Source organism: Eptesicus fuscus, chromosome 21, assembly GCF_027574615.1.
Source record: "Eptesicus fuscus isolate TK198812 chromosome 21, DD_ASM_mEF_20220401, whole genome shotgun sequence".
In the NCBI taxonomy this organism is placed as follows: domain Eukaryota; kingdom Metazoa; phylum Chordata; class Mammalia; order Chiroptera; family Vespertilionidae; genus Eptesicus; species Eptesicus fuscus.
In genome coordinates this window covers 6,107,999-6,130,975 of record NC_072493.1, presented here as the reverse complement: position 1 = coordinate 6,130,975, position 22,977 = coordinate 6,107,999, and the positions used below count along the sequence as shown (strand labels likewise).

Genomic DNA, 22,977 nt, shown 5'->3' with positions numbered 1-22,977 from the left:
CCCCTTTCATGGGGCAGATCGCAGGACAGCGACCACGGGACCGCCTGGCAGACAGACAGACAAGGCGGCAGCCCGGCCTCCCCGCGCGGCCCGCCCTCAGCCTGGGCTCTTGGCCCCGCCCTCAGCCTAGGTTCTTGGCCCCGCCTCCGACGCACGCCCCGCCCACCGGCGCGCTTCGGCCGGCGCGCTGACGTCTTGGGCCCGCGCCGCCTGCGCCTCCCCGCGCCTGCGCGGCGGGCGGAAGGTCGTCTCTGTGACCGGCCGGGCGTTTGGATCAGCCGTCGCCATGTTGTCGGTCGCTGCTCGTTCGGGCCCGTTCGCGCCCGTCCTGTCGGCCTCTTCCCGCGCGGTGGCGGGCGCGTTGCGACCCCTGGTGCAGGCCGCGCTGCCCCCGACCGCGGAGCCGCCGGTGCTGGACGTGAAGCGGCCCTTCCTCTGCCGGGAGTCACTGAACGGCCAGGCCGCGAGCGGGCCTCTAATCGCCGTCGTGGGCCTTAATGGTGAGCCGGGGGTCCCTGACCCAGCGCGGAGGAGGGCGGGGTCTGGGGGGGATGAAGCGGGCCCTGTTGGAGGGCCGGGCGGCCGGGGGTCCTGGCGGGTCTGCGCACCTCCGCGGGCCCCAGCTTCCACCTGTGCGGGGGCTCCGCGGGCTGGGCGATCGCCGGCGGCCCTCCCGCTCGGGGTCCGACTGCTCCCCCAGAGGCCGATGGCTTTGGCTGCTCACGCGGCCTTCGGCTTTGGCACACTGCTGAGCGGTATTCTCTCCGGGGAAATGGATCGGTGATTGTCCCAAACTCTAGGTCGTATCGTGAGGCTCAGATGAGAAAATCCTACACACAGTGGTTAGTACACTGGAGGCACTTCCTACACGCTCAGCAGTGGAGCTGCTGTTGATCAGTGGGAAGTTTCCCCAGTGCGTCCCCCCGACACCCCCCCCCCCAACCCCGCACAATAACACAGCCTCACAGCCTCAAGGTCACTCACATGGAGGGTGTCAGCAGTGGTGTCTGGCGCTGGACCAAGGCGTTCACAGGGTCGTCAGGCTCCAGAACCACAGGCAGAGGGAGGCTGGGCTGCCCCCACTTTACAGCGGCGGAAGCGGGCGCCCTGCCCTCAGGTCCCGGTGTATCTGTGCGCCCCCTCTTCCGTTTCTCTGCACCCCGGTCCTGGGGTCCTGAGCTGGCAGCCTGTGGGCCCACGGGCCTTGGTGTCACCTGCCTCGTTCTAAAAACTGGGAGGATTTCTGCGTCTTGAAATGTGGGAGCTGGCCACCTGGGCCCTGGTTTCTCCTCGGGAAAAGTCTCGTGTGCTCCTTAGCTGGAGCGGGTGCTGGGCCAGGTCCCCCCCCCAGTCCTCACCAGGCCCACCTGAGCCGTGTCACCCGCCTGGCCCAGTGACACTTGAGTCGGTGGCTCTTGCCCTGCATGGTGACCGAGTTGCCCCCACGATTCTGCCTTCATTCACCTCCTTCTCTGTACCTTCAGTGATACTCCCACTCATTTTCACTATGCTCCCGTCTCTTCCGTCTCCGTTCAGGGTCAGGTCAGTCAGGTTTTCTGTTTGCTGATTCCTTTATGCAGGAAGGCGCAGAACGCTTTCCACGCTGTTGTGTGCTGTGACTGACCTTGAGCTGAGGGCATAGAGGATGACTCCGTTGTTTTTCGAGCTCCCACCACCTGGGATTCTGCGTACAGGTGGTGCGAAGTATTTCTGAATGAATAGATGGCAGCTTGTTAGGGGGCACCATTGGGTTTCGGAGAAACTGCAAGGTGTGAGCCAAGCCCCCTCCCAGGCCTATTGGAGGGTGGGAAGCAGTTCGGGAGGGGAACATTGCAGTAGCAAAGGTGAACAGCATCAGTGAGATGTCACGTTGGCTAAGGGGCTTCCTCTAAGCACGGGGCTTACCTGGCTCCCAGGAGCTGGTAAGGAATGTAGAACTAAGGCAGGCCTGCCTGGACCCAGGCCTTCAGCGGTAGCTAAGCTCACGTTAGATGTGGACATGGTTTTTGAAAGGAGGGTAGCAGGGGGCTGGGTGGAAGGGGGGGTCAGAGTTGAGAAGGACGATTTCCCAGGTGCCCCAGAGCTCACCTTAAACACAAGACAGGCAGGCAGGAACATCCCATGGTTGGTTATGACGCCTTCATTGTTCTCTGCAAGTTGAGATGGAATTTCAACAAGTAGCTGATGTTGCTGTCGTGGGAACTGTCTGGCCAGCACGTTTGCTGTGAAAAGTGCCAACAGTTCAGGGAGTTCTTAGAGGGTGATTGCTGCGGTGGCGTTTAACTTCCCCGCGCTCTCCATGGTGCAGCCCCGTGAAGTGTGACCTGCAGAACGGGATGGACAGCGGGAGGCCTTGCCCACAGATCTCCAGATGAGCCTGCCACAGCCCTCTCGTTCGTGTTTCTGTGTGTTCCGTGTGTGCTGTGACATGGTTGAGGCTGTGATACTGTTTTCAGTGTAGAAGTGGTGTTGCTTCCGTTCCTTCTCTTGCAGGTACGATGCCTATCTCTCCTTGTAGTCCCAGGTGATGCTAAGGGAAAGTAATGCATGCTCTCCCGTCCCCAGGCTCTGACAGGCTAGCTGTCGGTGGAGGGAGGCGGTACAGCAGGGACGTCCTGGCGTGGTTGTGAATCTCAGGGAGTCACTGCCTGTGTCCTGGTTCCTCTGGACACTGCTGGTTAGCCAGGACCGCGCACCGAGGGATCTCGATGGGTTTCCCTGTGTTTGAACACCTGTCGGCTGCCGTCAGTGATGGACCTGGAGAGCCAGTAGATTTGCAGCTTCTATGAAAATGCACTTTATTTGGGAAACAACACGTTTTCTAAAAGAGGGGTTTTTAGTGTTCCACTTTCTAAACAGGGAGACTTGGCAAATGTCCTAAAATGAAAATACAGTTTGCAAAGAGATTTGCTTCCTGAAACATGCTTAGATGTGATACCAGTAAGTTCATTTGTTCCCAGACATTTAAAAATGCTATAGGACAGAAGGGTGTGATCTTTAAAAAAATAAACACTGAACAACTTACATCCAAACTATTACAGACAGTAGTTGTGTTTTCTTTCACCGACCTTTGACATAAGTATCTGGCCTGTGGAGCCTGCAGTGGTGGCCAGTTGTGACCCACAGCCATGGAGGAGAGGCGGTGGCCCGCTCCCGGAGGTGTGTCCTCCCCCGCCCATGCCGCATTGAAATGCTTGGTCTTTGGAGATGTGATGTGACTTTGATGGCTGCTGATTGTGATGAGGGTGCCCTTTCCTGGCCTCTAGGGGTTTCCCTGGAAGTTAAAGCCATACTAATGAGAGGTCTCTTAAGTTTTCTGCAGCTAAAGGTATGCTGCCGGTCCCAGAGGGCTGTCTGTGGTCTTGTAATTAGTATTTTGTGAGTTTGTAGCAGTTCTTTCTGGAACAGACAGAAATGCAATGAGAGGGTTTACTAAGCTGAGCTCACACATCAGTGTATCACAGGGTCCCTCGAACCCAGAGAATGTGGGGGAGACTTCACAGAGCTGTGCAGTGTCCGGCACCTTGGGTTTGGGGAATTTAAAATGTTGCTGTTTCAGTGCTCGCTGACCGTCAGACTTGATGCGCCGAGTCGCAGTGAATCCGGAACCCGCGTGCTCAGTACGGAGGGCCTCAGTGTGCGCATTGTCTTATGGTCCCACGCCAGTGTGCTCGGTCGTGGTCCTTTCATTTCGCCTTTAGTGTTTTATACGCTAGACTGCTCATTTGACTATTTCTGAGGCCAGTGAGTGCGATTTTTCACATTTTATAATTTGATTCTTGCTCGTGAACTTATAAAGGTCTGTTGCCTGGTGTCTAATTGTGCTTAACCTTCCGTTTGCCTTGCAGCCCCTGCCTCTGTCCGTTATTCCCATACAGACGTCAAAGTGCCCGACTTCTCCGACTACCGCCGCGCCGAGGTGCAGGACAGCACCAAGTCCTCCAAGGAGAGCAGCGAGGCCAGGAAAGGCTTCTCCTACTTGGTCACTGCGACCACGACGGTGGCCGCCGCCTACACCGCCAAGAATGTCGTCTCCCAGTTTGTCTCCAGCATGAGCGCCTCTGCCGACGTGCTGGCCATGTCCAAGATCGAAATCAAGTTGAGCGACATCCCGGAAGGCAAGAACATGGCCTTCAAGTGGAGAGGCAAGCCGCTGTTTGTGCGCCACCGAACCCAGAAGGAGGTGGACCAGGAGGCTGCCGTGGACATGTCGCACCTGAGGGACCCCCAGCACGACCTGGAGCGCGTGAAGAAGCCCGAGTGGGTCATCCTGATCGGGGTCTGCACGCATCTCGGCTGCGTGCCCATTGCCAACGCGGGAGATTATGGTGGATATTACTGCCCTTGCCACGGGTCCCACTATGACGCCTCTGGCAGGATCCGGAAGGGGCCTGCGCCCCTCAACCTCGAGGTTCCCTACTATGAGTTCATCAGCGACGACGTAGTGGTGGTTGGCTAGGCTCCAGCTCAAGGCGCAGGCTCTTTCGTCCTCGTCCCCTCAGAGAAGGTACCAGAGAGCAGTTCTGCCCTGGGCGGTGTTGATTTGCACGAGTAAGAGCTGTTGATGGTGCCCATGTAATGTTAATGTGAAATGAGTGGAACCTGATGTTGAACACCTCCCTGCCTTCACCTCAATAAAGAAGCCACTGTCAGAGCCATCTGCTGGGGGGCTGAGGGGGCTGAGGGGTGGGCGGTGTCTGCTAGTTCCTCCATTAAAGTCACTGGCTGCTGGGCAAGACGCTTGTGAAGTCGACTCATTGACTGCCTTTGTGTCGGGGCCACGGATTCTGCAGAGCTCGGGATGTCAGGTTATGTCAGCTGGTCACCTCCCTTCCCACACGTGTGCACACACACACACACACACACAAACTGACCTGTGACAGTGCTGACTGTGACCCGGGAACGTCCTGGACCGGGTGTTCGGCTCAGAATTGAGCCCCAGCTCCTGCGACCCACAAGACATCTGTCCATCACTGGGGCGTGGGTTAGTAACTAGAATCCTTTAGTTTTAAGAGGTGGTGGCGGGATGTTATCTGAGAGAAGCTTTCCCACATGGAGTTCAGCCCTGTTGCTTCTTTCCTCCCATCCCGCATCCCCCATCCCCCCACCCGCTCCTGCTGCTGCCCCATCAGAGGCAGGAGGGAGGGTGCGCGTGCGCCCTGAGCGTTGTTTCTGGAGAGGGTACACTGAGGTGCTTCTTACCGTTGGATTTGCAGAAACACTTCTCACCTCCCACCTGCCTCTAGTTCCTGGGGTGAAACGACCCGCTGACACCCCTGGGAACGCGCAGCAGGCCTGACTGGAGTCTCAGCTACTTGAGGTGTCGTCTCTGCTGTTGGGCCGTGGATCTTAATACCACTGGGTCCCCTGTGACCACACGGGTGTCTAAAACAGAGGCCTGAATTCCGTGGTCAGGGCTTCAGGGCGAACGGCCGCCCAGGGTTCGGTCTGTGAAATCCGCGGCAGTGGATCAGCACGTGGCGGCGTCCCGTGCTTGGGCCGCAGTTAGTCTGGTTCCCTTTTACCAACTAGAAAGGAAGTGAGCAGGCGCGGTCCACAGGGCACGTGGTGAGGTTGGTGTTCTGGTCTCCGGATAATGGCACGCAGGCTTAGACGTTTAGGTGTAAATGTTAGACAAAAAGTGCCAAACTGCTAGTTCACCCCTTACGTTCCCCCGGGGCTTAGGGAGGCACGTGATGCTCAGAGGCAGGAATGCTACCGGGCAGGCGAGCTCTTCTCCGAGGCAGGGAGGGCTGGAGAGGAGGACTGAGCCGGGTTTCCCTCGCCCCCGGGGACCGGGCTCCAGCTCAGGCTAGCACGTGCCTTGGTGTTTGAAGCTGATGGCGAAAGAGGCTGAAGGCTTTTCCTGCCGCTTAACTTCCAGGGATTATGACTGAATCCAAAAGCTGGCTCTGAAAAGAGCAAGGAAACACCCAAGCCTGGACCTAGGAAACCCACGTCTGCCGTTGGCAACAGGCGGCTGAGCCCGGGGCACTGTGCTGAGGGACATAAGCCAGAGGGAGGGAGACAGTGCAGCGTGTGGGACCTTAAAAAAGAAAGCTGATTTCATCAAGACAGCGGGCTGGGGCGAGGGGAGGTGGGTGAGGGAGGTCCAGGGGGACACAGTTCAGCTGTGGGAGCTCTGAGGACCTCACACAGCGTGCTGACTAGTTAATGGCTCCGTGTCACCTGAGTGAGCGGTGCTGGGGGTAGGTCATGAGCCTTCTCACCCCCAAGGTTAATGAAAGTTAACCAGTGCTCTTGGCCTTGATGACCATTCAACAATGTGTGTAGCAGCCCATCACGCACGCCCTAGTTAGACACGGTGACACCTGCCCACTGCTGCTCGTAGGTGCAGCAACGATGAGGGGCGGACTCAGCCCAGCGGCTAACCGGAGGCCGGCACCTGCAGGGCGGCGTCCCAGGAGGGGCAGGCGGGGGCACTGAGGCTCCCCTGAGTTCCTCGTGAGGGTGTTTGCCTGGGGAAGCGCTTCTCAACCCTGTTTGCTCGTTAGAATGATCTGGAAGCTTCAGAAGCCACTGAGGCCTGACCCACTGCTAGAGATCCTGGGTAATTGGTCTCAGGTATTCGGGAAGTCAGAATTTTAAAACATCTGCAGGGGATCCCACTGCGTGTGTCCCCGCCCCCCCCTTCCCCCACAGCCCCGTGCCAGTCTTTCAACCGCGCGCAGCTGCTAGAATCACCCACTGAGCTGGACAAACTGCACCGCCACCCCCGCTCCCGCCCCTGCATTCATAGTTTTGAGCTGATTTGCATGGGGGAGGTACTGTGGGCATTGGGATTTCAAAGCCCCAGCCAAGTCTAACGAGAGGCTGAACTTGTGGGTGTCTGGCCTGAGGGCAGCTGTTGATGGGGAAGAATTAGGTTAAGAACCTCAAAAAGAGCTTTTTCTGGCTTCTGTGTGCTGCTCTGTCTAGAGTCGCTGCATAGTCGGGGAGCAGGGGCACCGAGACAAAGCAGTCATCTCAGGCCCCTTGGCCTCTGGTGCCATTTCTGGTCCCAAACCCCTGGAAACACGACTCCATCCAGGGCCGGGGCCTCCTCCGCCAGGGCTGTGGGTGCGGCTCTGAGGCACGGAAGGGACTGTGGTCTCGGGAAAGAAAGGGATTGCCTGGTTGCGGGGTGGACACTGTCACGTGGGTTGCATTCTCTCTCACTTGGAACAGAAGTAGCCCCGACCGCACATCCGTCGGGGGCCTGAGTGGGTGAGCTCCAGGTCCGGCCCCCAAGATGAAAAGGTAGGCCTGGCCACTCCCACTGGGTTTTGGTTGAACACCTTGAAACAGGTGACGTCCATCCCCAGACTCAGCCGGCAGCTTCCTCGGCGCCCGGCACTAATTCTGTAATTTTCCACGGTACATGGAGGCAGGCGCCAGATCCACACCTCCGGTGACATGTTTATGAGCGACACATTTGTGGGGTTTTTTATGTTTTTATTGACTTTTAGAAAGAAAGGGAGAGAGAGAAACATTGATGAGAGAGAATCATCGATTGGCTGCCTCCTGCACGCCCTTTACTGGGGATGGAGCCTGCAACCCCGGCACGTGCCCTGACCAGGAATCGAACCAGCAACCTTTTGGTGCAGGACAACATCCAACCAATTGAGCCACACCGGCCGGGCATACAACACGTTCTCACCCCCTCCTGCATCCCCTCTCCCGGGGCTCAGGACTTCCCCGGACGTGAGCATTCTGTGTTTTCCTCGCTGAGCAGGGCTCCGGCGCCTGCCTGCTGCACAAGCGGTAACCTTGGAGCAACTTGTGGGAAGTTACACAACCTCATTCCTGGCTGCTCCTGGCGTAACTGAACTTTAAAGGTGCCCCCCAGTCAGGAAACCCCACACGTTGGTTTAGAAAACGGGCCTGCTTTTCTTTCCAGGTTACAGCCCCAAGCTAATGAGCAGCAGCTCCAGGCATTTTAAACGCGTCCCTGGCGTCTTACCCATCGATCTGCCAAACATTTCCCTTCTCCTCTAATTGCTACGGTGTTTAAGATGGTTTTGTGCAAATTTCAAACAGATCAGGAGATTGCAAAACAGGCATATTCTCCCCCATTTTTTCTGTGTGGGCGGCAGGGCCTTCACCAGGGCTCCCACCAACCAGAAAGTCTAGAAGGATGACTTGCACAAGCAGCACAAGGCCACTTGGGGCCAGAGAAGCACCCCCACTTTCTCTTGTGACGCCCGGTGTCTCCACAGCAGCGTGAGCTCAGCACCGCGTCATGCCCAGCCCTCGTTTATCTTGGACCCGGTTGGTTTGCTCATCTCGTCACTCGCACGCTGCCCCTCCGCGTCCCCTCCACAGCTCTGTGAGCTGCTGTCCCTGGAGGCGACATCAGACTGCTCCACTTAACTTCACATATTTTTGTTGCATTTTTTCCAGATGCATGTACAGACTTTTAAAAAAAAAAAGAAAATAGTTGTTTATTGATTTGTTTTTTAGAGAGGGAGAGACAGAGTGAGAGAAAGGGGGAGAGAGACAGAGAGAAAGGGAGAGACAGAGAAAGGGAGAGAGAGAGAGAGAGAAAGGGAGAGACAGAGAGAGAAAGGGGGTGAGAGAGAGAGAGAGAGAGGTGTGCTGGTTCATGAGCAGATCGGAGCTGCTCCATAGGAAGGCGAGAGACCAGAGCCTTGGCGGGAACTCACACCCCCTTTGAAAGCAAAGTGTTCTCACTTCACCTGCTAAGTGTCTGAGGCTTCCGTTCTCTCTTTTAAAAATATATATATTTTAAGTTGATTTTAGAGCAAGAGGAAGGGAGAGGGGGAGAAACATCACTGTGAGAGAGAAGCATCCATAGATGGCCCTCCTTCCCCACGTGCCCAGCCAGGGACCAGCCCACAGCCCGGCCGGGGCCTGCGCGGCATCCAGCAGCCACCAGCCGAGCCCTGCGGCCGCTCCGCTCTCTTCATCTTCCACCGTTTTGCTGTCTTCCTTCTGCTCAGGACCATCCTCCACGCTGTTTGGTCTGAAATGGCCTCACAGACTCTGCTCTGCAAATGCCGTCTCTCAGGGGCACTCCCCCCTGACCCGGTGCCCTCCGGCCGGGGTCGTGTGGCTTTTCCTCTTCGTTCTCCCCAGACCGAGGCTGCCTCTGCTCCCGTCCCATCCTTGCCGTGTTCACTCACGAGGAAGGACCCATCTTCATGCCTGCTGTGCTCCTGCTGCCTCCAGCTGGTCCCTGGATGGGGGGAGCCGCCCTCGGCCTCCCGGGTGGCAGGTAACCCACGCAGCTCAGCCTGATAACCGCATCTCGCTTCCTGCAAGGCTGCGGGGACTAATGTGCATTGTGCCCTGCACCCTGTGCGTGGCATCCCGCCTGCTGTCATTCTCCAAGGCACCTCGAATCAGGGGTCTTGAGTCTCAGTGAGAAAGGCTTCTTCAGAGCACAGCGAATTGCGGTTCAACGATAAGCCACCGCTTAATCTCCCGAATGGGACAGGGCGAGGCCAGGCAGGGCATCCATCACGAGCAAAGAGGCTCTAAGCCTTGAGTGCCGACTTTAACAACCTGCGTGTATTTCAGGGAACTGGTACCTGGCGGCTGGCTAATGAACAGTCTCCTCACTGAATGTCCCAGAGGCCGCTGAACTGATCGAGGGAAGGGGTGCCCCTCAGCCATGGGAGGCATCTGGCAGCAGGATAGTCCGCGGGGATGCCCTCCCCCCCCCCCCCCCCCGCCCCATTCCCACAACCGACTCGTGTGTAGCTCGTGTGATGCACTCGGATTCAGTCCTCTCGCACGTTTCCCGCGGGGCCTCGAGAGAATGGGGTGCTGCTATGTAAACAGACTTACCAAGGGCTCAGGGACACCTGCCCCATGCACACACCTGCCCCACCATCCCTGCCCTGCCCCCCCTCCTCCCCCCACATTGATCCACAGTTCTGAGCCGTGGCTGTAGGAGGCCTAGGGCAGTCACTGCAGATGCCCGTCAGCAAGAACTGTTGGCACGCGGTGGTTTCAGTCAGTTCTAGGCGGTTACCTGCCCTGCCCAGAGGCTGTGGCCGTGGCTGGCTTGCCTTCTGTGTGTCTCTATAAGCCTTTCCAGGTTTTTTTATGGAAAGAGCCATGGGTATGGTCAAGAACATGAACCTGGGAGCTAGTCCCACGAGGACCCCCGTGGCTCTGCCTGCACAGCTGCTGATTCCCAGCCGTCACTCTGGCGTCGCCGGCGCTCAGGTTTACGGTGAAACGGGAAGTGGAGTAGTTCCCTGACTCCCCTGGCGGACTGCAGGATTAGATGGGAGGTCTGTACAGTGTCCAAACCGGACCTGCTTATGGTCTGTGCTCGGTAACTGTTACTTCCTGTTGCTGTAGTTTTACATTCATTGTTCATTAAACAAATACGAGTCCAGCGCTGTGGGAGGTGATGCGGATAGAGACGGATGGGCCTTGTCCTGGGACTTGGCCGGCTCCGGGGAGAGGGACACACACCAACCACATCCCGCCGCTCTCTCTTTGCTGGTGCGTTCGGTGGCAGAGCTGCAGATGCGCCTGCCCTCGGCTGGGGGTGCCTGTCTGTCCCTGGGGCCCTGTGTTCTGAGGGGCCGCAGCCCTATTTTTCTGATTTGCTTTTCCCCAAGTCCTCAGCCCCCGGGGATTAAAAAGCTGAGGTATTGAATTCAGGACACACCCGGGCGTCCCCTCGTCTCCCCGTGCCCCTGGGACCTCCCGGCCTCCTGGAGCTGCAGGTGGTGCCAGGGAGGCTCGAAGGGGCCTGCGTGAGGAGGAGGGTTTCTAGTCCCAGGTGGTCTGAGCCCACGACCCTGCGACCCTGCGGGAAGGCAGGGAGGGTCCCTGGCGGGGCCTGGGCCAGAGCGGACTCGCTGCCCTTCTCTCCGCAAGGTCATCACTTGGGCAATTGGCTTCCGGGCGGGAGGCCTGGGGAACTCTGACCCCAAGGCGAGCCTGGCTTCATTAATCCGCTTCCGAAGGACAGCGGTTACTCCCACAGTGGCCCTTGGAAGCGGCTGCGTTACTCGGTCCTCGCGGGAACACGGCGCACTGAGACTCGCACCCTGCGGAGGGCTAACGGAGCTCGGGGACGCCACACGCTGCAGTCATCCTGAGGGGAAGGTCGCTTAGATTGCGACTTAAAACCTTAAATTACTTTGGAGACTCGCGCTGGCTTTTAGAGAGATTATAATAAAAGCAAATTATCGCCCATTTTCCTAACTGGCTCCTTCGGAAAGGAGGTCTGAGACGGGCCGGTGACTGTGATGTATCTCATAAAAGCTAATTGACAATCGTGTTCTTTAAATACCACGAGAATCCATCACGGTTAACACGACCACGATGCGTGCCAAAGGAATTAGGGATGATTTACCAGCCTCTGAGCCGCTCTGCTAACGTTACACCCACAGAGCGAGTGTGAGGAGCGGCACCCTCCAGCCGCCTCCCGCTGCCGGGTCTGTCGCTGGAGGCCAAGCGCGGAGCCTCCGGTCCAGGGCACGTCCCTCCCGGCGGGGTGGATGTGGCATCAGAACTACAGACAGCGTTACCTTGTGTCCACTTGGTCCTTCCCCTGGGATCCTCTTTTCTTAAAATATATTTTTACTGATTTCAGAGAGGAAGGAAGAGGGAGAGAGAGAGAGAGACACATCAATGATGAGAGAGAATCATCGATCGGCTGCCTCCTGCCCGCCCCCACACTGGGGACCCGGGCCTGTGTCCTGACCAGGAATGGAACCATGACCTCCTGGTTCATGAGCTGATGCTCAACCACTGAGCATGCTGGCCCGGCCCCCCTTCTTTTTCGAGTAGGTTTGGAGAGGAGTCCAGCGTGCCTCGGGGGAGCCAGCAGACAAGTCCTATGGGAGGGAGCGGATGCGAGGGCTCCAGGCCGCAGCTGCGGGGGACCCTGCAGGCAGGCTGAGCCCCCAGTAGAGCTCCTACCTGCCGCCTGCTGCTCTGGCGGGGATCCCCTCCCTCCCCCCACGCCCCGCTCCCGAGGCTCCCGGGACCCAGGCTTCTCTGTCCGCCTCTCCCTCTTGTTTCCTGTCAGGAGCTGGTCCCTGGCGCTCGGTGGCCTCCGGGAGGAAGGGCTCCCTGCGCACTCAGTTCTGGGCTTGCTCGTGGGAGGGCGGTCAGCGCCCCTGGCCCTGAGCGTTTTCTTCGGCCACTTTTGGAAGTGCTTCTCCGGTTGTCTTCTGGCGCTGATAATTTCAGCTGCAAACACTTACTATGTATGAAAAGGGGGTGCACTGGGCAGTCACGGCTCCGTGTCTAAGTTGCTCCCTGAGCACTCCAGCCCCCAGCAGCCCAGGGGGATTGTAAGGGTCGCGGTGCCGCTGTGAGGACCGGGGAACGTGACGTGGATGAGGGCATCTCACAGCTGCTGCTTCCTCACAGCGTTGCTCAGCCCCCGGGGAGGGAGGGCGGGAGCCGGCTGAGAAAAGGCTGTGCTCCAGGCCCATCATGTTCTCCGTCGCCCTCTGCTGGTACCCAGGACAGCGGGGCAGGGGGCCTCTGACACAGACCTGGGGCCCAAGAGCACGGGGTCCTGGGGGTCCTGAGGAGCGGCATCCGTGTCCTCTCCCCTCCCAGGGGGCGTGTTCCCCTGGTGTCCTCCCCCATCCCACCCCTGCACGTTGGGTGTGGGGGTGAGAGAGGCCACTTCGGCCTCAGACACCCGATGCTGGGAGGTGGGTCACCTCCGGGGAAGGCGTGTGTTCCCTGCTCTCCATGACCGAGCCGGCGTGACCGAGAGGAAGGCGGGGGTCACAGATGTGCCGCCGGCGGGGGGCTCTGCCCCCAAGGCTGCCCGTCTGGCCGCGAGACGTGAGTGAACGCCGGGCTGTTTCAGGGCGGAGGCTGCAAGCACAGGCCGCGCGCCGGGCCTCCCTTCCCGCTGCCGGACGACAGGCCGAGCCCCAGGCAGGTCAGCCCCAGGCGGGCGCCCTGGCCACGCGGAGAGGTGCTCTCAGACACGGCCCCTCCCGGCCGCCCCGGGACCGCTGCCCTCAGCCAGGCTGGCCGGCCTCTGCCGGGGCCGGAGAGGACGTGTTTCAGGGGTGGCAGCCGCGCGTCCCGGCCGGCTTTCTGTACACACCTGAGCGCGTGCCGGCGCCGCCCTGGCCGCAGGCTGCCCCCGGCTCTGACCCCGTGAGATGCGGGTCCCTTGTCTCCCCTGGTCCGCTGGGTGGCAAACTGTCACTCACATCGGGTTCCCCGGAGGCTTGTCCGACGCGGGTCACCGGGCCTGAGGGTCCGTGGCCGGGCCGGGCGGGGCCGGAGGACGTGCGTGTGTGCCAGGGACACTGCTCACCACGGGAGGGGAGGCGGCCCTGCTGCAGCCCGTGCGCTGGCCCCTTCGCAGCGCGTCGGACCTGCCGGCTACAAGCTGCGACCGGAGCCTGTGCCAGGTGGCGGGTGGCACTGCAGACCCACGGCTGCCAGCCCGTGTTTTCTTCGGCCGGACGGGAGCCGGGAGACCTGGAGACGCCATCTGCTCGCTCCTGGCAGCTCACGTTTCTCATTTGGTCTGAAATGGGGACAGGGCGGGGGGCGGGGGGGGGAGGGTCGATGCCGAGCCCAGCTCCTCGGGTCTCCCGACTCCGACTCCGCTTCCCTGGGCTCCTGGTCAGAACTGGCCCATGGGGCCGAGCTGGCATTTCCTCTGCCGCCCTCCCTCCTCCCTCCGTGTCATGCGGCCCATCCCCTCGCCCAGCCGAGGCCCTGGCTCTCCAGGGGGGTGAGCACCGGCATCCAGCCCCCTCATTAATTAAGCCCCGGGGCAGGCAGGGGCCTCGACTGTAACTCACACGGTCTCCGCAGCCCAGGCGCAGCGGCAACTCAGGACGAGGAAACGGCTTAATCAGGGTAATCTGGTTAAGCCAGATAAGACTTGTACACGTCCCTCCGGCCCTCTCACAGACGTGCCTGGAATTGCAGAGGACGGGGAGGACCGGCTCAGACCCTCGGAGCCGGGCACGGAGGCTGCTCAGCCCCCCCCCCCCCCCGAGGCAGCTGTTTGAGGACCGGCCCGGGGACTGGGGGCAGAGCCCAGCTGGCAGAGCCTGGGCAGAGTGCCCACCCTCAGCACTATCACCCCAGGGCTGGGGGTCGATGGGGCGCAGCCTGGGACAGGCGGGGGCTCTTGGCCACAGAGGGATAGAAGGACCTGGAAATGGTCCCCCACGAGGAGCCAGAGCTCCTGCGGCCCCAGCTTCCCTGGCGAGCCGGGTGCTGTGGAAGGGGCCGCCCTTCTCCCCCTCAGCCGCATCGCCCAGCGTTACGTTGTGAGGAAGGCTGGCCGAAGACACTGCTCAAGGCCGGGCAGTCAGCTCTAGCCTCTCCCGGGTCTGGGAGCCCTGGGCAAGGCGACTGGCTCCGCTCCGGCTGTGCTGCGGCCGCCCCGGAGCAGGCCCTGCATCCAAGCTCTGACCTGCCTCTGGGGCCAGGCCCCGCGCCCTGCAGCGGGCTGGTTGGGTGCATTGTGCCGCATGCAGTTTCCAATCAATGCGACGCCCTGTGATAGAGCAGGCAGGCCGCGGCGAGGGAATACCTGTGCTCTGACGTGCGGATGCTGTCAGATGGGACCGAGGAGCCTTCTCCGGACCGCGCCCCTGCCCCAGCCCACGCTTCTGCTGCTCCCCCCACACCCCTGCAGTGCCGCGCCTCCGTGGATGCATCTTAATGCTGAGCGAAGGGGCTGCAAATCAAACGCCTGCGAGATCAAGGGCCTCCCAGACTTCTGGAACCCACGAGCCATTGCAGGCGCAGCCTCGGGTAGCACATGCCACGAACAGGAGAAGGGCGCACGGGCCAGGGAAAGGGGGCTCCCGGGGCTCCGGCTGCTCCCCGGCACCGTCCACCTCAGGGCTCAGCACTCGGGAGCTTGGAGGAGCCACCACGTAAAGGGGCAGCCGTGGGGGACCCTGTGGCTGAGGCAGGTCCCGTGATCGAGGTATTGCTCCTACGGCACCAGGAGCGCAGAATGCGGCGCTCAAATGCTCGGGAGACATTTCCTCTCCGCCGGGGCAGCCTCGGGGCAGCGTGGACAGAGATGCAGGTTCGCGGGGCCTTTCTGACCGCATTTGCACCTGAACCCACAGCCCCCCACTTCCTCCCGGCCTCTCGGATTCCCGTCGCAGCTTAAGGTGCAGAGGCTCCCAGGGGCCAACCACGTATTCAAATGCGTTGCTTTTTCCGAGTTATAATGACTTGCCCTTTTATTTGATTTGGGCCCAACTATTACCTGGGAAGTAATTGGATTGTTTCACAATGGAAATCATCTGGGTGGAATAAAAATTCATTTGCTGTATTTACAATACGACCCATCTGCCGAAATTAGCACTTCTTTTTTCTTTTTGTTAATCCTCACCCGAGGTTATTTTTCCATTGGTTTTTAGGGAGAGCGGAAGAGAGAGGGAGAGACAGAGAGAACCGCGGATGGGAGAGAGACACATTGATCGGTTGCCTCCTGCACGCATCCCGACCAGGGCGGGGGGAGGAGCCTGAAACTGAGGTACCGTACGTGCCCTTGACTGGAATCGAACCCGGGACCCTTTGGTCCACAGGCCGACGCTCTATCCACGGAGCCACACCGGCCAGGGCCCAGCGAGCATTTAAAAAGCCCGCCGTGTTTCCAGCATGAAGGTCCCACTCGCCCTCCCCTGCACCTCTGAACACGCGCAGGGCCGGCTTTGCCGTGTGCCGGGTGCTGCGGGCGCGGCGAGGCCGAAGGGTTTCGGCAGATGGGTCACACGTCTCGGCCTTTCCCTTCCTCGCTCCTGAAACCCCTGGGGGAGGGGGGCGTCAAATACTTGAGATCTGGAGTTCCAGGCACTCCCAGAGGTCGGCCAGGCTCTGCCACGTGTCCCGTCCCCAGCCCCCAGCCCAGCAGCCCCGGCACGGGCACACTCGCTCGCCCACCCTCCCACGCTCTGCCCGAGCCATGGGGTTGGCCTGCTCCCACACGAGGGCCGCTTTCCATTTGCAGATTTAATTTAGATTAACATGAAAAGCGTTGTGAGCTTTGCTGTGTTCCCGCGGCCTGAGTGGATGTGGCTTCGTTTCAGGGAGAGATAAGGCTGTGGGGTCATCTTTCTCTCCGGTCTAAGGGAAGAGAGGAAGCCACTGAGCCCCGGAGAGGGCGGCTGGCGTCCTGGGCGCTGCCCCACACCCCTCGGGACTTACCAGGACGCCCGAGACCACCCAGTCCCTTGTGAGGCTGAGTCCTGGGGGCAGAGGGGCTGGGACATCGGCCGAGAAACGCCACCCAGTGACCCCTCCCTGCTGGAGGCGCACGCGATGGGTATGGGGAGCCTCTGGACCCGGAGAAGCCTGTCCTCCATTTGCGGGGGCGGGGGCGGGGCCGGGGGGCAGGGGGGCCGGGGGGCAGGGGCTTCACAGGCCACAGAGGCTCCCTGGCCTCAGCACAGTTGCCAGTGGCCAGAGTATCAGTTTCTATTTTTTAATCTATTTTTATTGATTTCAGAGAGCAAGGGAGAGGGAGACATAGAAGCATCCATGATGAGAGAGAATCATGGATGAGCTGCCTCCTGCACGCCCCACACTGGGGATCGAGCCCACAACCCGGGCCTATGCCCTGACCGGGAATCGAACCTTGACCTCCTGGTTCATAGGTCAACGCTCAGCCACTGAGTCAGGTGGAAGGGCCGAGGGGATGTGCCCACCCGAAGCCCAGCTCCCCTCCCAGTCCACGCTGTCTCCCCCAGACCCCGGGTCCCGGGCCTGCCAGGCCACCTCCCCGGTCTGTCCTCTGGAGGGTGGGCTGCTGGGCGATGTGGGTGCCGTTAGCCGGGAGGACGCTGATCAGACAGAGGCTGGGCAGCTGGGCAGCAGTGTCCACACACCTGCGTGTGAGGGCCCCGCACACACACACACGCACAGTGGCAGAGCGGGTGGAAAGAAGGCACTCGGGCCTGGGCCTGACCAAGGCCTCAAACCCGTGGGACCCTGGGCCGCGGGGCCAGGCCTCTGTTCCTGGCAGCGCTCTGCAGTCCTGGAAGCTTCCGGGCTACGGGGCCTTTTCTTCGAATAAGGTGACGTCAGAAAGCCCGAGCCTCGACTTGACACCAGCACTCCCAGCCCCTCCCCTGCCCCTCCAGGGCTCCACAGGAGCCATCGCTCTGACTCTGGCTCCTGGCCGCCCCTGGGGAGACCCGCACCTCCTGTGTGTCCTGCCCAGGGCTCGGCTCAGAGCCAACAGCCCGGGACCCAAGGACTGTGACAGTGTAGGGCCTGACTGGTGTGGGGACAGTCAGGACCTCCCCGCCCCCGTCCTGATGCCTCGCCGGGGCCCGCGGCTGGATAGTCCGCTGCTCACACTCGCAGAGCCGGGCAGGGGAGGCTACGGAGTCTCCCCTCTCTCCTCTCCCCACCGGCTGGCACCACCTGCCCCAGGGGAGGGGGCTGCCAGGCAATGAGCGCAGCCTGTGACGCCCTAAATGCCTCAGGTGGGGCGGGCCACCCGCGTGCCGGCTCCAATCCGGACACTCGCCGGCCACCAGGCCTGGGCTGGTGACTCGGTTCCCCAGCCATAGAGGGATGTGCTCCCGACGCCCAGCAGTCTGTCGTGCCCTCAGGGGCCTGACCGTGGAGCAGGACTGTCCGAAGCCCGTGCTGTGTTCCCCCCGGGCCTGGCAGACGCTCTGCGGACGGACCGGCGCCGCCCCTGGAGCAGAGCCGCCTCAGGAGGAGCAAGACCCACGGCTCCCATCACCGCAGGGTGTCCGTTTCCGGGGGGACGGGACCTGGCCCCAGAGCAGCGACCCCGTGAGTCTCAGCGTAAGTCACACGGAAGCACGTGGTGTAAGCACAGCGATGGGACCACTTTCCTTCAGTCTGAGCACTGTTAGCGGGGGAGGGTGCCCTTAGCCATCGGTGCCAGGGCGTGGGCACTAGTGTAGACAGACTGACCGGGCGCGGGGGCGGGATGCAGGGGTGAGCTGACCACCGCACCCTTCTCCACGCCGCCCTGCCTTCGGCCTCCACACCGGCCAGCGCTCGCCAGCCTGAGCCAGGGACTCCCCTCCCCGCCGCTGCCACGTGGAATAAAATGTAACACTGGCATCACCCATAAGACCTTCATCGTGTGGTGTCTGCTCCCTGGACCACGCTCCTCGCCGATGCCCCTCGGGCCCTTCACCGCCCACACTGTCAGGTCCTGCCGAGGCCCGGCTGGCGCCCACCGCAGGAGGAAGCACCTGCCTGGAGCGTCCTCTCCCGGCTTAGAATGGCCTTCACTCCTCCAGGGCTCTCCTCCTCGGGGCGCACGCTGCACCAAGGAGGTCCTGCTCTCACGTCCTCAAGGTCCAAGGTCAAAGGCGGCTCAACCAGCCTTCCTCTCTGCAGCCAAATTCCCCAAAGAAAGGGGGAGCACAGCACCCAGGGCTTCTGGGTGACATTTTAGGGTGCAAGGCACAGGCGTCAGAGCCTGGGAGCGAGGCCCAGGCACCCTGCACCCATGGCTGTCACACGTGAGCGCCTCTCACTGGGGAGAGAGCAGAGCCGTCGCCCTGAGACCCGCCTGCCCTCTGCCGGGGCCGCTCAGCTGGCCACACGGTTTGGGGATAAAACGTGATTTTCCCCTCCAGGCCAGGCAGCCTCGTGCGGGGACAGGATGGTGGACAGCAGCCTCCCTGGCGGGCCCTGTGCGGGGACGGACAGACGGACAGACGTCCTGCGCACTGTGGGCCGCTCCTCCGGGGCAGCTCCCAGCAGCGGGATGGCAGGGCGCTGCGGGTGGTCACCTCCTTGCCCAAAACGTGGCATCCGCCTGCATGCCCAGGACCCCGCCCGGCCTGCCCACGGCCGAGGCCCGTCACGTCGGGGCCGTTTCACAGGCAAAGATTCTGATTTTCATTTGCGACTCTCTACCTTCCGGGCGCGCCAGCCGTTTCTATGCCCACGCGGCGGCTCCTGTGTTCCCCGTAAAGGCGGTTCTGGTTCCGCGTGGCCAGGGGACATTTGCTGTGTGAAAAGCGCGTCCTTCGCTGTGTGGCTTGTGCAGCGGTTTTGCTCGGCCAGTCCCTTCCAGTTCCCCCGCGGGGACGGAGGGCCTCGCGGTTTTTACGTACGTGCACCTGCCCCCCCCCCACCCGCTGCGCTTCGGGAACGTGGGCAGACTCACTATATGTCACCCCATATCCCCCGCGGCAGCCCCCGCCAGGCCCACGGCTTTCAATCAGCAGTGGCTCCTGGGGCTGCTCCCTGGAGGCTGGAGGCTTAGGGGTTGTGGGGAAAGGTTCCTGTCAGAGCTTTAAAAATGACAAACACGGAAACACACCCAGAGAGCAGGCACAGGCGTCATGGCGTGGAGGGCCAGTCGCAGGGCTGTGATAGTCGCACAATTAAAAATGCGTGGTGCCCAGCGGCTGAGTGTCAGCCCATGAACCAGGAGGTCACGGCTCAATTTCCCGTCAGGCACAGGCTGGGGTTTCCGGCTGTGGGGGCAGGGGGAGGGGAGAGGGAGGACTGATGTTTCTCCTCGCATCGATGTTTCTATCTCTCTCCCTCTCCCTTTCTCTCTCTAAAATCAATCCTGTATAATAAAAGGCTAATATGCAAATTGTCCCCTCGGAAGTTTGACTGATCAGGACTTGGACAGCTCGCTATGACGTGCACTGGCCACCAGGGGGCGGTGCGGAAGGAAGGCAGGCCCCGGCTGGCAGCCGGCAGCTGGGAGAAGGAAGGCACGGATCGGCCCTGATCGTGGGCCAGGCCTAGGGACCCTGCCCCTGCACGAATTCCATGCCCCGGGCCTCCAGCAATCCTATGAAATTAAGGAAGTGCTTGGCAAAGAGTGTGGATGTGGAATACAGACGAGGAAAACGCCTTTGTGGTCAGAACCACCAGGCAGGCGGGGAAGCAGAGGCCTCTTACTCTCAGAGAGACTTTCCAATTCAGTTAACTTAATGGAGAAAGTACGATGGGAATGAGACTAACAAGCTGCAGGGGTCTTGGGAAAGCTCTGCTGTGCCCAGGGGTGGGGGGTGCACAGCCCAGGTGTGGGGGGTGGGGTGCACAGCCCAGGTGTGGGGCACACAGGGGGGGTGCACAGCCCAGGTGTGGGGGGTGGGGTGCACAGCCCAGGTGTGGGGCACACGAGGGGAGGGGGCACACAGCCCAGGTGTGGGGCACACGGGGGGGGGTGCACAGACCAGGTGTGGGGGGTGGGGTGCACAGCCCAGGTGTGGGGCACACGTGGGGGGGGGTGCACAGCCCAGGTGTGGGGCACACGGGGGGTGGGGCACAGCCCAGGTGTGGGGCACATGGGGGGGGTGCACAGCCCAGATGTGGGGCACATGGGGGGGGTGCACAGCCCAGATGTGGGGCACACGTGGGGGGGGTGCACAGCCCAGGTGTGGGGCACACGGGGGGTGGGGCACAGCCCAGGTGTGGGGCACATGGGGGGGGTGCACAGCCCAGGTGTGGGGCACACGGGGGGGTGCACAGCCCAGGTGTAGGGCACACGTGGGGGGGTGTGCACAGTCCAGGTGTAGGGCACACGTGGGGGGGTGCACAGCCAAGGTGTGGGGCACATGGGGGGGGTGCACAGCCCAGATGTGGGGCACATGGGGGGGGTGCACACAGCCCAGGTGTGGGGCACACGGGGGGGTGCACAGCCCAGGTGTGGGGCACACGGGGGGGTGCACAGACCAGGTGTGGGGCACACGGGGGGGTGCACAGCCCAGGTGTGGGGCACATGGGGGGGTACACAGCCCAGGTGTGGGGCACACGGGGGGGTGCACAGACCAGGTGTGGGGCACCCGGGGGGGGTGCACAGACCAGGTGTGGGGCACACAGGGGGGGGTGCAGAGCCCAGGTGTGGGGCACATCGGGGGTACACAGCCCAGGTGTGGGGCACACGGGGGGGTGCACAGCCCAGGTGTGGGGCACACGGGGGGGTGCACAGACCAGGTGTGGGGCACACGGGGGGGTGCACAGCCCAGGTGTGGGGCACACGGGGGGGTGCACAGCCCAGGTGTGGGGCACACGGGGGGGGGGGTGCATAGCCCAGGTGTGGGGCACACGGGGGGGTGCACAGCCCAGGTGTGGGGCACATGGGGGGGTGCACAGCCCAGGTGTGGGGCACACGGGGGGGTGCACAGACCAGGTGTGGGGCACACGTGGGGGGGGTGTGCACAGTCCAGGTGTGGGGCACACGGGGGGGGTGCACAGCCCAGGTGTGGGGCACACGGGGGGGTGCACAGCCCAGGTGTGGGGCACACGGGGGGGTGTGGGGGAATGTGGGGAGCTGTGAGCTGTGAGCTGCAGGGCCCGAGCAGAGCGAGGCTGCGGGGGACACGGCGCAGCCCACCCCCTTCCGGAGGTCCTCCCAGCCCTGTCGGTAAATCTCACCGCGGTGATTTATTAAGATCTTGTTTTCATTTCATAATGTGACTTTACAGACCATTCACTGAATAAATACAGCAGCACCCAGACACGAGCCCAGAGCCAGTAACATGTCTGCCGTCCGCGGGTGACGGGTGGCTCCGAGGAGCGAGCGGAGAGGGGCGGGTTCACCAGCCCCGAACCCCAAACCCTTAAATACACGGCCGGGGCATCCACCAGGCCTCGCGGCAGCCCCACAGAAAGCATTCCGGGGCCGTGGAGACAGAAAGCTGGGTGCCCACGAGCAGCACCCCCACTCTGTGTTTGTGTTTTAGAGAGTGGAGGGGAGGGAGGATGGAGAGAGAAAGAGAGAGAAACATCGATGTGAGAGACACATCCATTGGTTGCCTCTCACACACGCAGGACCAGGGATCAAACCTGCAACCCAGGTATGTGGCCTTGACCAGGACTCGAACCTGCCACCCTGTGGTCCGTGGGCCAGCGCCCTAACCATTGAGCCACCGGCCAGGGCTGCCCTGGGTTTCTGGGGCTGAGGGACGCAGCCTCGTGATCACTGAGGCTGGGCGCTGAGAAGGACTCTCCCAGGACTGAGTCCTAAGTTGGAGGGGACAGGTAAGACCATCCGCTCAGCCGGGAGGGGGGCCGTCCGTTACCGGGAGCCTGGCTGCCAGACGCCGAGCTGGTGGAGATGCCACGGGAGCCCCAGACGGGACCCTCACCACAGGCCTCCCCATCCACGCCCAGAGGGGCCCCCGCTGGTGTGTCAGCTCCGAGGCGGCCAGGCCCTCGCCGAGCGCCACCTGCCTGGGCTCCCGGGGGACCGCCCGGTCCGAGGGCCCACAGCCCAGGCCCAGGAGGGAAGTCAGTGCAGGTCGCTGCTTTTAGTGTGTCCCAGCCCGGCCGGCGGGGCTCAGGGGCTGAGCGTCGACCTATGAACCAGGAGGTCATGGCCATGACCATCCCCGTTACACCCACAGCTGGCCATGACCGTCCCTGTTACCCACAGCTGGCGATGACCGTCCCTGTTACCCCACAGCTGGCCATGACCGTCCCCATTACCCACAGCTGGCCATGACCGTCCCCGTTACCCACAGCTGGCCATGACTGTCCCTGTTACCCCACAACTGGCGATGACCATCCCTGTTACCCACAGCTGGCGATTCCCGCTCAGGGCACATGCCAGGGTTGCGGGCTCCATCCCAGTGTGGGGCGTGCAGGAGGCAGCCGACCCATGACGTTCCCCTCTCTCATCGATGTTTCTCTCTCTCTACCCCGCTCCCTTCCTCTCTCTAAAAATCAATAAAAACATACTTTTTTAAAAAAGAACGTGTGTCATTCCCTTTGTATTCATTTTTCAAATTAAACATCCCTCCAATGTGGCCATTCCGAGATGCCCCAGGAAGGGGACCCCAATACTTGGGTTGGGGGGGAGGGGCGCTAAACCCAAGGTGCTGCCGCCTCCTCCCCACACCGCCCCAGCCCCATGGGAGCCGTTGCCGTGTCCCCAGTGCCTTTCTGAGTAGATGCCGGGAGGAGCGAAACATTTGCCATCCCCGTTACCCACAGCTGGTGATGACCATCCCCGTTATACCCACAGCTGGCGATGACCGTCCCCGTTACCCACAGCTGGTGATG

General features: G+C 61.5%; 1 protein-coding gene across 1 annotated transcript; it reads left to right on the top strand.

Annotated features, from left to right (window-relative positions):
- The first annotated feature begins 215 nt into the window (after positions 1 to 215).
- Positions 216 to 4,735, top strand: LOC103295874 (cytochrome b-c1 complex subunit Rieske, mitochondrial). Its single transcript, XM_008152355.3, has 2 exons — positions 216 to 500; positions 3,849 to 4,735. Exons 1-2 carry the CDS (start codon positions 287 to 289, stop codon positions 4,457 to 4,459), a joined length of 825 nt encoding a protein of 274 aa, XP_008150577.1. The 5' UTR covers positions 216 to 286; the 3' UTR covers positions 4,460 to 4,735.
- The last annotated feature ends 18,242 nt before the right edge of the window (positions 4,736 to 22,977 follow it).

Bases quoted from the DNA above. Each gene is read 5' to 3' on its own strand.
- LOC103295874 (XM_008152355.3), top strand. From the start codon at position 287: ATGTTGTCGGTCGCTGCTCGTTCGGGCCCGTTCGCGCCCGTCCTGTCG. The intron at 501-3,848 runs GTGAGCCGGGGG...TTTGCCTTGCAG, and splicing joins CGCCGTCGTGGGCCTTAATG to CCCCTGCCTCTGTCCGTTAT.